Source organism: Sturnus vulgaris, chromosome 6, assembly GCF_052056855.1.
Source record: "Sturnus vulgaris isolate bStuVul1 chromosome 6, bStuVul1.hap1, whole genome shotgun sequence".
Taxonomy (NCBI): Eukaryota; Metazoa; Chordata; class Aves; order Passeriformes; family Sturnidae; genus Sturnus; species Sturnus vulgaris.
Window position 1 is genome coordinate 4,922,385 of NC_142248.1, and position 18,118 is coordinate 4,940,502.

General features: G+C 43.2%; 1 protein-coding gene across 2 annotated transcripts in view; it reads right to left on the bottom strand.

Annotated features, from left to right (window-relative positions):
* PAMR1 (peptidase domain containing associated with muscle regeneration 1) overlaps window positions 1-18,118 on the bottom strand; it is a 55,079-nt gene that overhangs the window by 15,384 nt on the left and 21,577 nt on the right. For both annotated transcript variants that reach the window (XM_014873535.2, XM_014873536.2), the window contains exon 6: window positions 13,200-13,307. In XM_014873535.2, coding sequence (XP_014729021.2) covers window positions 13,200-13,307 — 108 coding nt within the window. The remainder of the gene's footprint in view (window positions 1-13,199; window positions 13,308-18,118) is intronic.

Below are 18,118 nucleotides of genomic sequence, written 5' to 3' on the forward strand. Positions count from 1 at the left end.
ATTTATTATCCCTATATTCTGCACAACCCTTCAATAATATATTGCATGCCTGAAATAAACCTCATTTCTCATTGCTGGTACTAATAAAAGGTTTATATTTCCCTTTTTGTTCCCCCCCCTGAAATTAGGTGCAAAAGGGTGCATGGAATTTTGTTTTTAATTTGCCTACAAAAGTTTTTGATATTGCTACTTGCATATTCCCAAGTCAGAGTTTGGCTTTCAGGCTGACCCATGCTGATGTGTATAGCACATTTTGCCTATGTAGTATAGCTCTGAACTTTTTTATAGAATCATTGTATGGTTTGGGTTGGAAGAGATCTTAAAGATCACCCAGTTCCAACCCCCCTGCCATGGGCAGGGACATCTTCCACTGGACCAGGTAGCTCAGAGCCCCATCCAGCCTGGCCTTGGACACTGACAGGGATGGGGCATCCACAGCTTCTCTGGGCAACCTGTGCCAGTGCCTCTCCACCCTCACAGTAAAAAATTCCTTCTTGATATCTAACCTAAATCCACCTTCATTCTGCTTGAAGCCATTCTCCCTTGTCCTATCACTATCTGCCCTTGTGAAAAGTCTCTCTCCAGACCTCTTGTAGCCTCTTCAGGTACTGGAAAGTTGCTATAAGATCTTCCCAGAGCCTTCTCCAGGCTGGGCAGCCCCAGCTCTCTCAGCCTGTTCTCCTAGGAGAGGTGCTCCATCCCTCTGATCATCTTCCTGGCCCTCCTCTAGACTTTTTCCAACGGGTCCACATCCTTCTTGTGTTGGGGACCACAGAGCTCTTCTAGGTGCTTGAATGTTGGCTTGCAAAAGCTGTGCTGTTGTGCTCAGTGGAGGCCAAACTCTGAATATGGTCACAGAAACTGCACTTGGTAAACAGTAGGGGAATAAGAGCAGCTTTTGCTGTTACAAATCCTAGCATCTTTCTGCAGAAAAGGAGAGTTATGGACTTACTTACTTATGGCACCCCTGGGGCCACCATGCTACCCAAACCAGTCTAATGATTGTCAGAGAAAGCCTGATAGACTGAAACTGAAGAAATTTGAATAACTATCCTCAAAAAGAGGGCATTTTGTCTGGAGGCAGCCTAAATTACATTCTGTTCCCCAGTCAGTGCTGTCATTACCCTGCATGCTGCTAAAAGTTACAGCAGCCCCTGAGCCAGAAAAACGCCTGCACAGGGATCCTGAGCATCAGGATTTTGGATCTGAGCTTTGGATTTTCATGGTTTCACAGCAGTGGCCAAGTGCTCTGGAGCTAGAGGACCTAGAAGTCTGAGAAACATGGCTCCAGGATCCTGTTGCTGGAGGGAGCACATGCAGAGTATGTGGAAGTGACTTTTTTCCTCCTTGTGATTAAGAAAACAAAAATTAAAGAAAAAATCCAGCAGAAGATACAAATTTTTTTTTAAAATTTGCTGCTATGAAACCATTCTGACAGAAAACTCCCAGCCAGCTCCACCTACATGTACTTCATACAGTCAGTGATATTTGCAAAGGCTGCCTACAGCCAAGCCTGCTAAAGTCAATTGTGGTAAATCCCATCATGTTTGCCATTTTGACTGTAAGTCTGATCTGATCAAATACTTTTCCCTGGTTTAAGTTTTGTTTAGAGGGAAAGCCTGACTACCTGAGTATCATTACATAACAGTAATATCTGTTTTTCCAAATTTTTTTTGTAACATTAGCATATCTGCATTTTTCTGCTGGGGAAGCTACAGCATGGAGTCATCAAGTGATTAACCTGAAGGCAAGCAGTGAGTGACTGGCAGAGCTAGGAACAGTCCTGTCACCTCCTGATAGTCTTACTACATTTACACTTAAACTGGCCTGACTTTGTGCAAAAATCAGCAGGAGTTTTTATACCATTCAATAATCTATATACTATTCTCAGCAGCAGGGTTTTGTCCAAAGGGGATGGAGCCATATAGGAGCAGATAGTTCAGAGTGCCTGCACACCAAGCATGTGAGTTAAGGAGGAACCCAGCCATCAGCAGCTCAGCAGCTAGTTCTGGGTGTTGTGATTCCCTTTGCAAAGCCCCATGTGTAAAGAGCTCTTCTGAATTTAGACACACAGACTCTGTAGTCTTCACTCAGAGCTTATTTCCTAATCTTGGCCCACGAGCTCTGTTGGTCCATGTAAATCTCTGATACCTTTTATTCCTGTGCTTATCCCTTCTCTCCCCAGCATGCACCCACAAGGTGAGGATGCCCCAGGTTCTCATGAGGTCTGCCAGCAGAGAAGAACTGCCACGGGGAAGGACTCAGATGGTTCTCCTGAGACATCCTTCTTTTGCAGCTTGGCAGAGCAGCCAGAGATGGTTAATGCCTAACACATAAGCCCACAGACTCACTTTAGCCAAAAACATAAGGACATTGGCTGTCAAAATATTTTTAGAATGGCTGTATCCTCCAAGAGGGAACGAGGTGAGGGATTCCTGGAGGCCATGGCTCAGAGTTCTCAGACCTGCTTTTCTACTGCCTCTCATGAGCAGTGCACAGGGCTTTCAAACCAGCATGTGAGTTTGGCAATGGATTGGATAAAATAATCTGCACTGGGAGGTGTCAGGCCATCCTGAGGCAGCGTGGCTCTGCACTCTTCTCTGCTCATGAGAGACCTTCTTGTTTTGGGTCACACACAGCACAAGGCAGGAATCCTGACTCCAGGCTGATTCTTTAGGAGTCCCAGTGTTCTTTTCTAGCTCCTGTCTGCCTTCAAGGTTCTCTGCATGCTGGGATCATGGGAATATCTAAGTCTGCTGATAGAAACACAGGGTTCGTGAGGTGCTGTAGTGCCTCACAGAGCAAACTGTGTAAACTGGGGTGGGAGTGTCCTCTCTGTGACACTGCTGACACTCTCTCTGAGCCTACAATTGTTTCAGCACTGGTTTTGCTTCTGCAAGGAGCTCAACTCACAGTGATGGTCCTTACACTCAGGAAAGAACCTGGCATCTCCTGATGCTGTTCTCAAGAGCTACTCTCAGCTCAACATCTGAATAAACGGAGCAAACACTGCAGGATCCAGCATAAGGAAACCAGCATTCTTTCACCACCTCCCTGAGCATCCCACCTCTCCTACACTGGGAGCACTGATGACTAAGAAGCCACACGAAGGAGCCCAGCTGTTCTGCTCCAGATTCTGGCAAGAGCTGGATGTGAATGGGAGCCAGAGAGGCTCCATGGCATTAGCTTTGCAATGAGATCTTCATTCTTCCCCACAGCAGGAGCAGACTGCTGGGATCTGAACAGCTTTGGAGGACAGGTGGTCTTGGTCAGGACTCCAAAGAAAATGTTTTCTGGGGGTGGTGTGTGTTTACACGGGCTGTGTCTGAGGGGGCTGGTGATGACTAGAATGCTCGCTTGTCTTCTTTGACTCCACTCAAAACTTTTACTTTTTGAAGCTGACAAGCTCTGCACTTTAGGTGGAAAAAGAATGTAGCTGCAACTTTTAGAACCAGAAAATACAAGGGGGTGAACAAGGAAAGCCAAGGATGCTAAAGTTTGGATTAAAAATTAATTTTTTTAAACCAAGACTATCATAGTAGAGACCAAATACTTGGAAACACTACAGTAGATCCTATACAGGAAAGAGCATGGAAACTAATGTGATAAAAAGGTGTTCACAGTGATGGCAGTGTTTTCTGAACAGCTACAGCCACATATCAGAGGAGCTCTGCTCTACTTGGTCATGCCTGTCACCACAGACTCAGCAGTGAGTGGGTGAGGCTCTAGGCAGGGGCACCTCAAGCCTCTGTGTTATCACAAGCACTTAGCCAAGGCTAAGCTCCATAAAAATGCTCCTGTCCTGGTGGTTGTAATGGCTAAAAGAGCCAATATCCCTCAGGGACTTGGCCTCCAATATCAAATACAAGTCCTGAAGGAGTAGCAATTATTCCCCAAAAGTGTGCCCGTGCATTACAGCAGCCTCCATTTAGGTTGCTGGCAAGGGAGGATTTTTGATAAACTGTCTCTGCCCTCAGTCACCTGTGTTTCCAAAGAGAGGAAACACTCTAACCTCCTCCATGCCTCTTGTGATGTCCCAGGACACATCCTCCCAGCTCCATGCCCAGCTCCAGCCACAGCTCATGCAGAAGTGCTGGGACAGGACTTTACAAAGACATTACAAAGGTCTTTGGCCTTAATTTATACCCCATGAAAGAGTCCTGGAAGTTCAAATTGCCTCTCATTGTTGCATTTTGCCAGTCCTCACATTAATCTTGGAAATGTCAAAGGAAATCATAACAAGAACAGCTGATCAACCAGCTCCAAGAACCAGAGAGGTTTCCAGTCCTGCTCTCTGGGCCTCTTTGCTTTTTGCAGTAGTTCCACCAGCTAGGAATAATTACACAAAATTATGACGTAATCCCTACTGAAATCCAAATCTTTTCATTCCCTTCCAGCCAATTGGAAGTTGCCCTTGATGTTTTCGAGCTCCCTGCCTCTGTGAATGAGACCGTATCCATGAGAAAATATGCTTGGATCACTCACTGTGATTTATTCATCCGGAGGCAATTTGGAGGCTGTTGCTTACAATTAACCACTTGATCTTTATCAGCATTGTTCCTAGCCCTTAGAAAGCTGTGTCTCTGGATACAACCTTTCCGGTGCTTGGATGGCCTATTTAATTATAAAACTGGACCTGCTTGTGCACGGGATACTGGAGTGAATGAAATCCTAACAATCCTCAACGTTCATTTTCTCCATCAGGAGCAAGAACTAATATTTATCATAAGTTCCCTAATGTGCCCCTTGGAAAAAAATCACAATATCACCCTGCAGGGGAGAGCACTGTCTGCTCAGGGGGAAGATTATAGGGCAAGAAAGAAGTGGATATGCTCATCATTATATCAAATTACAAATGAGAGAGTAAATAATCCTGAGGTGTCTCATTGTAGAGATGTCATCTTTCCAAATAAACAGGGACAAGCCCAGGCAATACTGGATGAAAGAAGCACTCTAAACAAATGCATATTGCTGTGAAAAAATGTTTCTGCCTGCACATTAACTGAAGCAAGAGAACAATATTTAATGATATAGATTTACCCTGGCACAGCTGACAGAATATTTCAGTCAGCCTTTTGCAGGGATCTGAGCTGAATTTCATATAGGAAGGAAGATCTGGCATTGCCCATTTTAGAAAAAGAGATGGAAATTACCAAGTGTTGGGATGAGAGTATAGGGAAAAGAAAATGAAGGGAACTGAAAAGCAGAAGAGTACTAAGGAAGTAGCAGGGCAATTTGACTGGCTGTGAAATGCAGTTTCTGAGCTCTTGAAGAAAGCAAAGTGGAAACTGGGAGTCATAAGAAAGAACAAGTGAGATTCTGCCTGGTCAATTTTGTCATCATTCCTGCCTCCTGGGGCCATTCTGCCTTGGCAGTGTTTTGCATCACCAGCAAATGGTGTGGAAGACAATGAAATGATTCCCATGAAGGGAAGTGTGTAAGGTAGCTGCCTCAGAGATATTTGAGTGTAAAATCCTCAAGGAGGAACAAAGCCTTTTAATGAACTTGGGGGGAGGGGGAAGGGAAAGAACAAAACTGTAAGCACTGAAGAATGCTGATTATTTCAGCCAACTTTCAAAGTAGTTTTAAGGTTACCCCAAAGCACTGCAAGAGCTGCAGTCTGTATGCTTGCACCCCAAAAGTACAACCATTGTCCCAGCAGTCTTCAGAGAGGACTGAACAGAAGGGCAGGAATGGGAAGAAAGAAAAAGAAAAGTTGTATTTTGGGAGGGTTCCTGCAATTGAAGCTTATGGTGAGATGTTTTCAGGTCATGGACACTGGAGAGAGGCCAAGCAGGAACAATTATGACCTATTTTGCACTTTTCATAGGGCTGTGCTTTGTTTTGGGAAGGTTAGAGTGGCATCTAACCCATCACTGTATTCTGGAGAGGTAGGTTTGGTGTTGGCATCTATTGCAAGGTGGTCTTTGAGTTTGGGGGTCTCCTTTATGTCTTTGGTGCTGTTTATGGTTTATTTGGGTGGAATGTCAGTGGATTATGTTTAACCTTTGTCTTTAGTGGCAGATCCTTTTCAGAGACTTGGGGGGATTGGTTGTTACTTGGTGTGGGACTTGCTTTAATTTTTGGAGGTAGTTATTGGGGGAGTTTACTGAATGCTGATAGTTTGGAGTGGCTGCTGTTGATAGTGGGATGTTTTCTGTTCAATCAGATTTTAGTGGAGTAGCTATGTTCTATTTTTGCAAGATGGGGATGGTTTTGGTGGGGGCTGTTGCTAACTTTATTTGTTGTTCTGGAACTTGTGCAAAGCTTATCTGACAGGGTGATGCAAGCAGTTTGAGGGTAGAAATCAAAGAATAGTTTTATATAAAATACCAGCTTTGGGAGTTGGAGATAGAGGTTTAAATCCTTTTTTTCTGAGGTGATTTGTGGGATTCTAAGAAGAGATATATTCTTCACTCATTGGAAGACCAGTGTTTTTTTCTAAGCTATTAGAGCATTTTTAGAAGTTGAGTATTTTATTTTTCTAGGGCTCCAGCAATGGGGAAGAGGATTAGGTGAAGTAGGTGAGGGAGCCTAGCTGGCCAACAATGGTAAATGGTTGATACAGGCAGAGATCCCAAATCTATAATCTACTCTGGGCCCTTCTCTCAGTTCTTCTAGCTCCAAAAAACCCAAAAGTTACATCTCTCACACTCAGCTCAGAGGCAGAAAGCATCTCCATCAGCAACTTAACAACTCTATTCCAGCCCCCCTATTCTGTGACCTCTGCAAAAGGTGGAGGAGAGCTTGAAGTGTGCCAGTGATGCAGACTGGTTTTTGGACACTCATTCTGTGCTGATGAACTGGTTTATGCCATGCATTAGAGGAGGCTTTTCAGAAAAACTCAGCCTTCTAAGTGACTCAGTGGTGAAATGACAGGCAAAAGCATCTTTGTCCCATCCAGTGTGGCAAAAATACCTGAGATGTAGCCTGGTCCAACCTGTCCTCCTGACACTGATTCATCCTTCCATGTGGGAAGTCATACTGGGGAGAATCCTGTGGATGGTTTTATCTCTAAGATGTCTTAGTAGGCTTGGGAAAAAAGTTCATTATTGTTTTGTGTTCAGCAAGTAGAGATTGCCTATGAATATATTTAATGTAGTTTAGAAATAGACTTCTTTTGCTACAGCAAGGCTATCCTTGGTTAGATTACACTTACAAAGAGACAATTTCTCATTTATTTAGATGTTGGCTATGCCTGGGGCTATAGTCTGAGCAGAAAACCATGGGGTTTTACTAGATATGTTTCACTTTCTGAAGAACTAAAAGAATTGCCTAGTTAATTGACACTGAGGAAATAACAAAGTGACAAGAGGAGCTGTCAGTAAAGCAGATGTTCTGTCTCTTTCAGCCTTGCAGTCAATGACACTCACTGGAGTTTCAAGATACTATAAAAGTATTTTGAGATCAAACACTGTTAAGTGGTGTGAGCACCTTTCTCCTAAAGAGTGCATGATTTACCCAATCCAGCACTCTTATTGATGGAACCAAGGGAAAAGCCAGTCCTAGGGACCAGTTTTTTGCAGGTTGATTTACAAGCAGCTGTTGTTTAGTGGCTGCTTCAGATGTTTGCAGCAATATCCACCACCATCATTTTTCTCTTAGGTGTTTCTGTCCTCCTATGAGGCATCTTGGCTGTTTGTGTAACATGAACTGCACAGCTTTAGTTTATTTCTCAGTGAATTAAGACAATCCAGAACTGATGTTAGGTTATCTTAAAGCACCACACACAGTGTTTGGTGGTTTGGCAGTTTCTCTGTGAGCAGTTCCAACATTCTTCTAACCAAGGGAGAAATCAGGAAATATACTAAAGTAAAAACTGAGATCAGAAATCTCTACCTCTATCTCTACCCAAGCCCTTCAAATTCCTCCTCTAGGCACTAACCCATACAGATTGCCTTGTAAACACATGATTTTCCTGGAAAGGAGTGTACTGTGGGGCAGTGAGTGTGTTGTGAGGCAGGATGGGGAAGCATGGATAACATCCTAGCAAACATCTATGCAGCATCACAATGTTCTGATCAGCTCAGTAAAACAAGAGAGGGTATTATGCCACCAGAACTGATCTCTGAAGTGACTTATTTAAAACCTTTCCATATGATGTTGCCTCTCAGAGGCAGCTCCAGGAAGGTTCTGGAAAACAACCACCTCTGAGACCATTCTGTGGTCACACTACAGAGCTGCTCTACTCCTTAGCAGCTCCAGGTACATATGTCCTTCAACAGCAGGGTTTTTATTTCCCATCCCATACACATGTGCCAGCAGGAAGGACAGTGGAAATGTCATAGAGGAGTGGCATTAATCTCATCTCTTTGACATGGCCACCCAAAAAAAAAGTGACCTTGACACAATCGAGGAAGAACTCTCTCCCTTTAAAAAAATCTGTAACAAGAAGCCATTTTCCTCTGGAAAATTCATGCACAGCCCAACAAACCAAACCAAACAAACAAAAAAAACACCTAACATAAACAAATAAAATAACCTCCCCCCCTAAAACACCCCCAAAAAGTACAAAATAAAAAAACCCAAACAAACAAAAAAACCCCCCACCCCATGGCAGTCCCAGGCACAGGGAAATTAAGGGTCATATTTCCATTTGAAACATTTTCCCTAGATGGAATACGACTAATTTCCAGGACAATGCTGCAAGAAAGGACTCAGGGGCATTTATTTAATTATACTGAAGTTCTCCATTGTAATCATGCAGTGTAGGTAAGGTGTAACACATGTGAGCTGCAAATGGCACAGTGATTATACACTAATATAATGCATAATTATACACTTACACAGTGATTATGGCACTCCTTGAAATCTATTACTGAGATCTTTCTGACAAAATTTAAAAAAAAAAAACCTCCAAGCACTCTATTAGAAAACTCTGCATTACATATCCAAGGTTAGGTAAGAAAACTAGGTTTAATGCCCAGAACTTCTCCCCAGTGCCTCATCCTAATCTCTGCTGGGTTTCAGACTCTGTCTAGCTTATGCCAAGCACTGACAGCTGGGCTGCTTTCTCCCACAGCAGAACAGGGGGTGGGGTGTGGTTGGTGGGATGTTAATGCTTCCTCCCTATCTTAGCTATCAGTCACTCTGATAGGATGAGTGCATCCCTAAGAGGCAGCCCAAGTCACAGATGGATGGGGCCAAAAAGGATGGAAGTGGATTATATCAGTGGGGAAAGGCCTGAAAGCTATATTCAGAGTCCTGATGGCACACTGTAAGGCCAGCCCTAGCAACATCAAAGGCTACAGCAAGGAGTTAGTTTATAGAGTTTTGTCAGTTGGATTAGACTCTTCATTAGGATGCAGAACAAACCTCTCCTACTTGGCAGACAGGAGCGAGAAACAGAATAAAAATGGAAATCAGATCTCAGCCCTGAATTCCCCATTCAGCCGAGCTCTTCTTATTTGCGTAGGAACTCCAGTTCGCCTGGCTTTGTTTGAAATAAAGGTAACAGGAAATTTCTGGGCAGGATGAGGTCAAGGTCTCTTGCTTTGGGGCCAGCAAGCCCTGGGAGGACTCTTGAGTCAGAACAGCCCGTCCTGGGAGGAGGACAAGCAGAGGGCAAGAGCATTTGCTGTGGGCTACCAGCAGCACTGTCTCTGCAGCTGCACCCTCAGCAGGAAAACTCAACAGGGAAACTTTGGAAATCACCTTCCTTAGCTTGAGTCGAACAAGCAGCTGTCACACCTCACAGTCATGGACAGCCTGACACTGGGGTGGATGGTTTTTAGCAGGCAGGTTGTGCACTAGTCAGCTGGTTGCTTTTCCCCTGCATCTCGTGATGAAGTTGCTGGTTTGTCTCAGTGTATTCCTATGCTAGGAGAACAAGATTATCTGATTTTGTGGGTTCCTAATGCCTCTGACAGCATTAGAATATACAAAGGTCAAGGAGAAAAGCCTGAGTTTGCTCTCAATCATGTCAGCATGGCTAAGGGGTCACTGAGGGGGTATGTAGGTACACTGCAAATTCACTTTAAGATCAGAAAGAAGCCCAGTTTTCTCTACCTGCTGTCAGTAGAGAAGGAGTTCGTTTTCTCTGCCTACTGTATCATGATAGCAAAGCATGTTTATCTGTAAGAAGGTATTTTTTGCTGTCCTTAGGATTTGTCTTTATTGTGTTTTGGGTCAGAAGATAGAAGGGTAGCATTTGTTTTACAACTTTTAACAGTCTCTGGAGTGAAATCAGACATATTTATATAAAACATTTCTTGCCCTGATACAAGACTGACTGAAATATATTAGCAGCTGTCAGAAAGATAAATGCCTACATTTCACTCCATGCTGTTGAAGCCTTTAAATCACTTTATTAGCCCTTCAAATTGTAAACAAAATGTTAATTTCTTGGCTGCTATAGCAGAAGATAAAAGAGACTGCCAGCTGTAAGGAACCTGTACCTTGGATTAATTTATTAATATTGCAAATTGTAAGTGACAGGGCAATTAGAGTTAAATATGACCCCAGGAAAGCAGCTTGACCAATGTTGATCATCCTGCTAAATAGATGGAATTTAATTTAACAGAGGAAACAATAGGTTCCCTGTGGTTTATCTCATTAAGGTGATTTCCATAATTCCAATAGTGATTCCCACATCTTTAAAATTAAGCTTGGCAACATATAAAAAGATAGAGCTGCATGGGGTTGGTAAGGGACTGACAATGTTTCTGATTCTGTTGTGAAATACCCATTGCTAAATTTGCTTAATTTGGCCTTAACTTATTCCTCAATGAGATAATCCCACAGTCTCTCTTCATCTGAACTATGTTCCTTGGATTTCTTTAAAACCCTCATATCTCTCTAGGTACCTTCTGTTGCACCACCTCAGAGCTCCTACATGCACTTAACACTAAAGGGCTCTAATTTTCTTCTCTCTTATACCTATTTTTCTTCCATTAACTTTAATGGGATTGCACCTGACTTACTCCAAGAAAACTAGACTGAAAAAAGTCAGTCTTATAGTGTCCAAAGTCGTATTGAATATTCCAAAAGTGACTATTTTATGACAGTTTTCTGCAGAAATAAATTTATTTCCCTTGGCTCCACCTCACAAGACAGCACTTTTGCTGAAAGACCTAACAGAAAGAAAGATTCTGAGGAAGACACAATCTCTCTTTAACATTTAAACTAAAAAGCTGTTCAGGAAACTACAACTAGCTTTTAAAGAATTACAGCCATAGATATTTTCCCCAGTTCTTTCTTTTGTTCTTAAAAAACCAAATCAAACTTCAATTTTCTGACTTTTCTCCCCATACATTGGAAAATACTTAGGATGCATTTTGGAAAAACTAAAGGAAATAACTTAAGGAAAAAAATTACTTGAAGCCAGAAATAAAAAAAATTTGCCATGATGTTTTCCAGCTGTGAGGTTTGCTATTCACATAGAAGGCAGAAATATAGGTGCTGGAAAACAATATTATGCCTAGCATGAGCAAAAGGCAAACATACAGCCACAAACATCAAAAAGTAATAGAATTTTATCCACCAAAATTGTTCTTTCACAAATCAAACTACAAGATTCCCATCAAGTTATAAATGTTGCTGTGTACATGTTTAAGTTTCTCCTCCTTTCATCCTGTTAGTACCTGTAGCTTTCTTTGCTTACAGTGACAGAAATCCCATCCTATTGTTTTTCAACTATCTCCCCTGTTGTTTGCTGTGTGGGTTGCATGGGTGCAGTTTCTACACTGGAATTACAAAAGAAAGTCAGTAGAAGAATACGAGCTTCATTCCTTGCCTTGCCTGTACTGTAGAGCCTGCCAAAACTAGGGTTGAGGTTTGCTGGAAATGTAATTATTTGAAATTTCGGTTGGTTCTGAATCAGACAGGAATCTTTCCCTTTTTCTTTTTTTTTTCCTCACTCTGTTCTAAAGGAGCAGAACTAATCTTGCTGAGCAGTTGCAAAGAGCTCAGGAGTTTCTAGTCCCTAAATGACCTGCTAAACAACTACTCACAAGAAAGAGGCTGTTAGCAGAAGAGCCAGACACTCTTAGTCCTGAGGTCAGGAACTTCCAATTTTTAGCAACCTCTTCCCTACAGAAAACATACCAGGAATCTGTGCAATCTAGTCAGAAACAAAATTTTTTTCAGATTTATGGCAAATATTAAACGACTTCTCCTCACACCTGAGCTACTTCTGGATGTGTCCGAAATTGAAAGATCTTTTACCTCAAAATGATTCATCAAGGGAGGTATCATGCCACTATGATTTAACTCCCCTGATGAAATAAAGGAAATTCCAGGAGATAAATCCACTCCTAACAATGACATACGTGGGGGAAAGGTTTTGAAGTGAGGTTTGGTGTATATTGGTTCCTCTGAAATAGAACTAGAAAACTCTGCTAGCAGGGAGACCCTTATGGCCAGAGGAATGGCACAGCAGGATACAGTAAGCCATGCTTTCTGTCTTGGGCCAAATATGATCCCAAGTGGATTTCACCACTATCACTGAAATCTTCCAAGATCAGCTCTAGCTAAGTGACTTTAAGTATTGCAGAATGCTCCTTTCAGCTAGTATAGATGATAAAGCTTTTATCATTGCATATATTGCAAAATTCTTACCCCCTCGTGCTCTTTTGAGCCCTGTTAGAGGAAGATTTTCTCACACATGAAGAAATAAATTACTGGAACAGACAATTGATTTGAATCCAGTCATTTTACAATTCCCTTGTCAGGACAAAACCAAGTGTATGACTATAGGTACAGTGAGGAGTACCAACACAGATATGAACAGAATCTGCCCTTTTTCATTTGTTTTGATCCCAAGTCTCTCTCCTTCATGGTGCCAGAATTCTACTTTCCAGGTGACTGTGAGGGAAGATGAATTTCCTGTGACTCAGTCTAGAGCATTAAGCACAGGGCTCAGCTGGGGTATGTGTTTTCAGTAGAGAACACATAGTGGAAAGCAGCAGGCAGAGACACCTCTGTCTGATAAGGCTAATCCATTACAAAGATTTCTTGTGGGCAGTTTCCCAGCTTCAAGTCTGTTTTACCTTTTTACACATCGACATAAAGCTCCAGAATGACTGAGTGGAAATCTTCATGAACTGCAAGAAACATGTCTTAAAAAAAAACGCCACAAGACACTCAGAGCATTCTCTGGCTCTGTGACTGACCCACCCTACACACCAGTGACACTCCTCACAATAAATGCATCAGTGACCACCCTGGAGGCTGCTCATGCACACAGTGCCTGTACTCACAGTTTTCACAGCGATTCCCTGTGTAGCCAGCCAGACAGGCACACCTGTAGGTGCTGCTTTTGTCTAGAATGCAGGTCCCATCATGAAGACATGGAGATGAAGAACAAGCTGCAAAAGAAAAGCAAGAATGTTCATGGTCTCTCGTAGCATGGGGAACCTATTTTTCTTGGGGTAAACTACATATTTTGGTTAGAAGTTAGAAGGACACAGTAAAGTCTTCTGCTCTTACTAGAGGAGGGATCTAATAGGGATAAGGTGTTCAGTCATTGGACTCAATGATCTCAGAGGTCTCTTCCAACCTAACTGATTCTGTGTCTGTAAATGAAGTTGATATCTCTTTCAAGCAGTTCTCTTCCCAGCACACATTACTTTTACTATTTTCCTCTAACTGCAGTCAAGTAAGGAGAAAGATCTATGGAACAAAAATAATTTACATCAAGTTCAATTAATGTTTAGAGCTTAGTCTAAACTAAAGAAGTTTAATAGCAATCTGCATTTTTCCTGCCATTCAACCCATTCAATTCAAGTTCTGGGATCCATGGTTTTTGCAGTTTTTTGGGCCTTGTATCTTCTTGTTTTAGATTTTGGAATTTGCTTTGTCCCTGGGAAACCTTTGCATACAAAAATCTAACAGTGATACACATCAAACTGTATACACCAGCATAACTAATTATCAGAATGTGTAACTGTGCATTAAATACCAACAAATTTCATTGTGTAATAATACACACACACTTTTTTGGTGCCTGTTCTAAGAGGAGATGAGTGAATAGAACTATTGTGGTTTAACCCCAGCTGGCAGCTAAGTACTGCAGCCACTCACCCACCCCAATACCTCTGGTGGGGAGAAGAATTGAGAAGGAAAAAGTAAACCTCATCAGTTGAGATATGAACTGTTTATTAATTGAAACAAAATAAAATATTATTATCATAATAATAATAATAATAGGAATAATAATTACATGGAAAGGGAGGGGGAGAGAGAGAGAAATAATGCTGGAGAGAAAAAAAACTATCTATCCACACCACTGGCTGAAGGCCAGCCCCTCCCCAAGCAGCAAGCCATGCTGTCAACCAACTCCCTCCAGTTTATATGCTGAGCATGATATTCTGTGGTGGATATTCAATGGAATATCCCTTTGGCCAGTCTGGGTCAGCTGTCCTGGCCACAATCCCTCCCAGCTTCTTGTGCAACTCCTTACTGGCAGAGCAGGAGAAGCTGAAAAGTCCTTGATTTAGAGTAAGAACTGCTTAGTTCACTGCAGTTCACCTAGTTCACTTAGAATCACTAAAACATTAGTGTGTTACCATACAGAATCCTAACCACAATACGACCCCCAAGGGACACCACTTGTCACTGATGTCCACTGGGGCATTGAGCTGTTGGCCACCACCCTCTAGATCTGACCATCCAATCAATTTGCTCATGCACTGAGCAGTTCACCCATCAAATCCATTTCTCTCCAGTTTAGCCAGAAGGATGTTGTGGCCACCTGCCCAAAGGCCTTATCAAAGTCCACACACATGACTTCTGTCGCCCTTCCCTTGTGCACTGGTGTAGTCCCTCCACTGTAGAAAGCCACTAGGTTGGTCAGGCAGGACTTGCCCTTGCTGAAGCTGTTGTGGCTGTCCTGAATCACCTCCCTGTTCTCCATGTGCCTTAGCACAGCTTTCAGGAGGGTCTGTTCCATGAACTTCCCAGGCACAGAGGTGAAGCTGACAGGTCAGTAGTTTCTGGGCTCCTCCTTTCTATCCCTTTTTAAAAAGGGGTGCATTTTTACCTCTTTTCCAGTCACCAGGGACTTCACCTAACTGCCACGACTTTTCAAAGATCGTGAAAAGTGACTTGGCAACTGCATCAGCCAATTCCCTCAGGACTGGGATGTATGTCATCAGGTCCCATGGGCTCATGCATGTTGAGGTTCCTCAGGAGGTCACAACACTGATCTTCTCTTACAGTGGGAAGGACTTTGCTGCCCCAGCCCTTGCCTTGCAGTCCCCCTGCCCAAGCACCGTGGGAAGAGATGACTGAGTCAAAAGTGACAGGCTCTGCCCCTCCCTGCAGCCAGACCTGGATGGCTCCATGGTTATGTGGCAGCCCTGCCTGGGTCATCACCTCCTTCCTGAGGGGCAGGGGACATCTCCTGCCGAGGGGACACCACGGCTGTGCTCCCTCCCAGGGGATGCTGACCCTGCCCGGGCTCAGCTCTGCAGCTGCAGCAGGACCTTGCCCTCCCTGCACGCCCAAGGTGCTGCCACACACCCTGGCTGCCCCCGGGCTGCTCTGAAAGGCATGGGGGTACAGAGGGGTGCTGCCTCTGGAAACGTGCAGATCTCCTCAGCACCTCCCACAAACTGCTCAGGTGTTTCCCACCTCAGGAAAAGCCCCCATGTGCCAGGATCTGTCACTGCCACCATATGCTCTGTGACCTCAGAGCAGCTTCTCTCAGAGAAGTTTCTTATTATCCAGATGGCATGAAGTAAGAAATATATAGATGCCACATATGGATTTCTCTGGAGGTTTCATGTGGTGATGTAAGAGCAATTTATACATGGCTGGGCAACGAATATCTTTCATGTCTCATTGAAGATTGCCTGACTAAAGACAGTAATTCATTCGTTAAAAGAAAATATACATGTGGCAATTGTACTGTATACAACTAATGTAAAATATCACCAAGAAAGGGAAGGAGAAGCAGAAGACTCCTTACAGACTGATATTTTGTAGTCACTGGTTGAAGCTAGTGAACTTTTATCTTTGTCTCAGCTTTGTCTCCTGATTCTGGAAAAGTAGCATGTCAAGTGAACAAGGGTAAGTGACAGATACTGTTCTTGAAAATGCCTGATACTAAAAACCACTAAATATTTGTTTATGTTTTAAGGAGTCTTGATTTCCTGGCTTAAGTGAAACAACAAAGGACAATACTACAAAAGTTTAAAGCCACTATGTTATGTCCACTAGCTTGGGTGTACAGAAAGGAAAGCATTATTGAAAGTCAGTAACTGGCTTTCATTTAACTGGATCCAGCATATGTCTAATCCTTGAGAGACTCTGATCGCTCCCCATCTGGCCTCCCATGCTTCTCATCTGAATTCTGTTCAGTGACTTCTAGTCACTCGTGCCAATAACTGGTTCCCATTTCACACTTGGCATAGGATGGGACCTAGCACCTGCCTCCAGACTAGGCAGCACAGCAGGTTATGTGGTTCATCCTTTAATAACTATACACACAGTGCCCTTTCCTAAAGGAGATACAGGCTTTGCAGCTTATTTTGTATCAATCAAGACCTTTCTGGAATTTGAACCAGTGATTTGTGCAGTCAGTGCCCCTGCTTCAGCAAACTATGGCTTCTAAGCCAGTACAGAGCCCACAGGCAGAGGAGGCAGAAAAAGAAGGAATTCACTTTTGACATACTTCTTCAGTCCTTTCCACTACAGCACTAAGGGCTGGGGACACCAGATCACCTTCATGTCCTAGCCCACATCGTGTAATCACCTCCTTTGCTGCTGCTCTCACCTGCAGCACAGGGAATTGCTTTAGCAAGCCCCGTGAAATCTGTTCTGGGGACCTTGGCTCTTCCACAGTGCTGTGCACAGAGGGAAATTTCAGGGCAAATGCTTCAGTTTTCAATGTGCTGCCAGAGCTTTCGATCCTGTGCTGCCCCCGCTTTCAATTCTATGCTGCTCCATGCACGCTGTATTCTTCCTTTAAATGGTCCTGCTGGCCAGGTTAGTGCTTCACAGAAAAGGACACTGGGAGTGTTTGAAAAGCCTTTCACTGCACTACACATTAGACCAGAACAGCCTGATAATAAAGTGCACAAATAGAGCTCCTCACAACTCTGAGAAGCCCTTTACAATGTGCTCTGTGTGGATTACTACACTTGCAGCCTCACAGCCTCAGAATAATTACCACTCAAAATGGGGCGGAAATAAAGTGCTCAACAATATTCAAATACCGAGTGTTCCCTGCTGGGCAGAGAAAACAGAACCAATTCAGCTTGCACCATATGGAAAATGTTAGTTCCCTGGGTGTAGGCAGCCCTTATGCAACAAGCCCATGCCACACTCATTTGTTCTATATCACCTCTCCTGCTGTAAGCCCAGGCACACTATCAATAGCTAACTGCTCCTGCTAACAGGTACTAAAGGTGGCATTTGAAAAACAGGGCAGGCTGAGAAATGGCACGGGTGCTACATCCAGAGGTATGGACATCTCAGATTGCTAGTTACACCTCTGAGCATTGTTAAGAGCTAGGTTTGTCTGTTTACATCAGGGTTATATAAACTAAATAAATTTCCTGAGCCAGATATACCCTGGATGAAACGTACAGAAGGCAAGTTATGGTGAGTCATGGATCCTGTGAGGTTAGTCCATGGCAAAGCAGCACAGTCTGATTAACCTGTGCCCGGAGTACTTTAGATAGACAGGAATTTGACCAAAATCCCTTGCATAGCTAAACAAGGAAGATCCAGGATGAGTGTGGAGGCTCCCACAAATACAATGGCAAAATGATGAGCCAGCTACACTTTCAGTGCTATTTTGAAACTATGGAAAGCAATGTAGGGGACTGAAGCACTGAGTAGTAACAAAACCAGTAATTCTGGAGCCCCACTTCTGTCACTCATAACACTGAGACCATCACAGAATGGGAAACGCCTCTTCATTTTCTTTTCTTAAAGAAAATAATTCGTTCTTTGTACATACATGGGGATTTTTTTGTTTGTTTTGGTCTTGGTTGGTTGGATTTTTTTTTTAATTCCTAATGGTACATGAACTAACACAAGAGTTCTGTCAGGGCATTTTCACTGAGCTATCTATGAGCATCAGGTTTTTGCTGCTTGAGAGAGTGACTCTGCTCCTGCATACAGCATTGAGCAATTCTGCCATTGCAGATACACATGCCCCTTCCTCTAC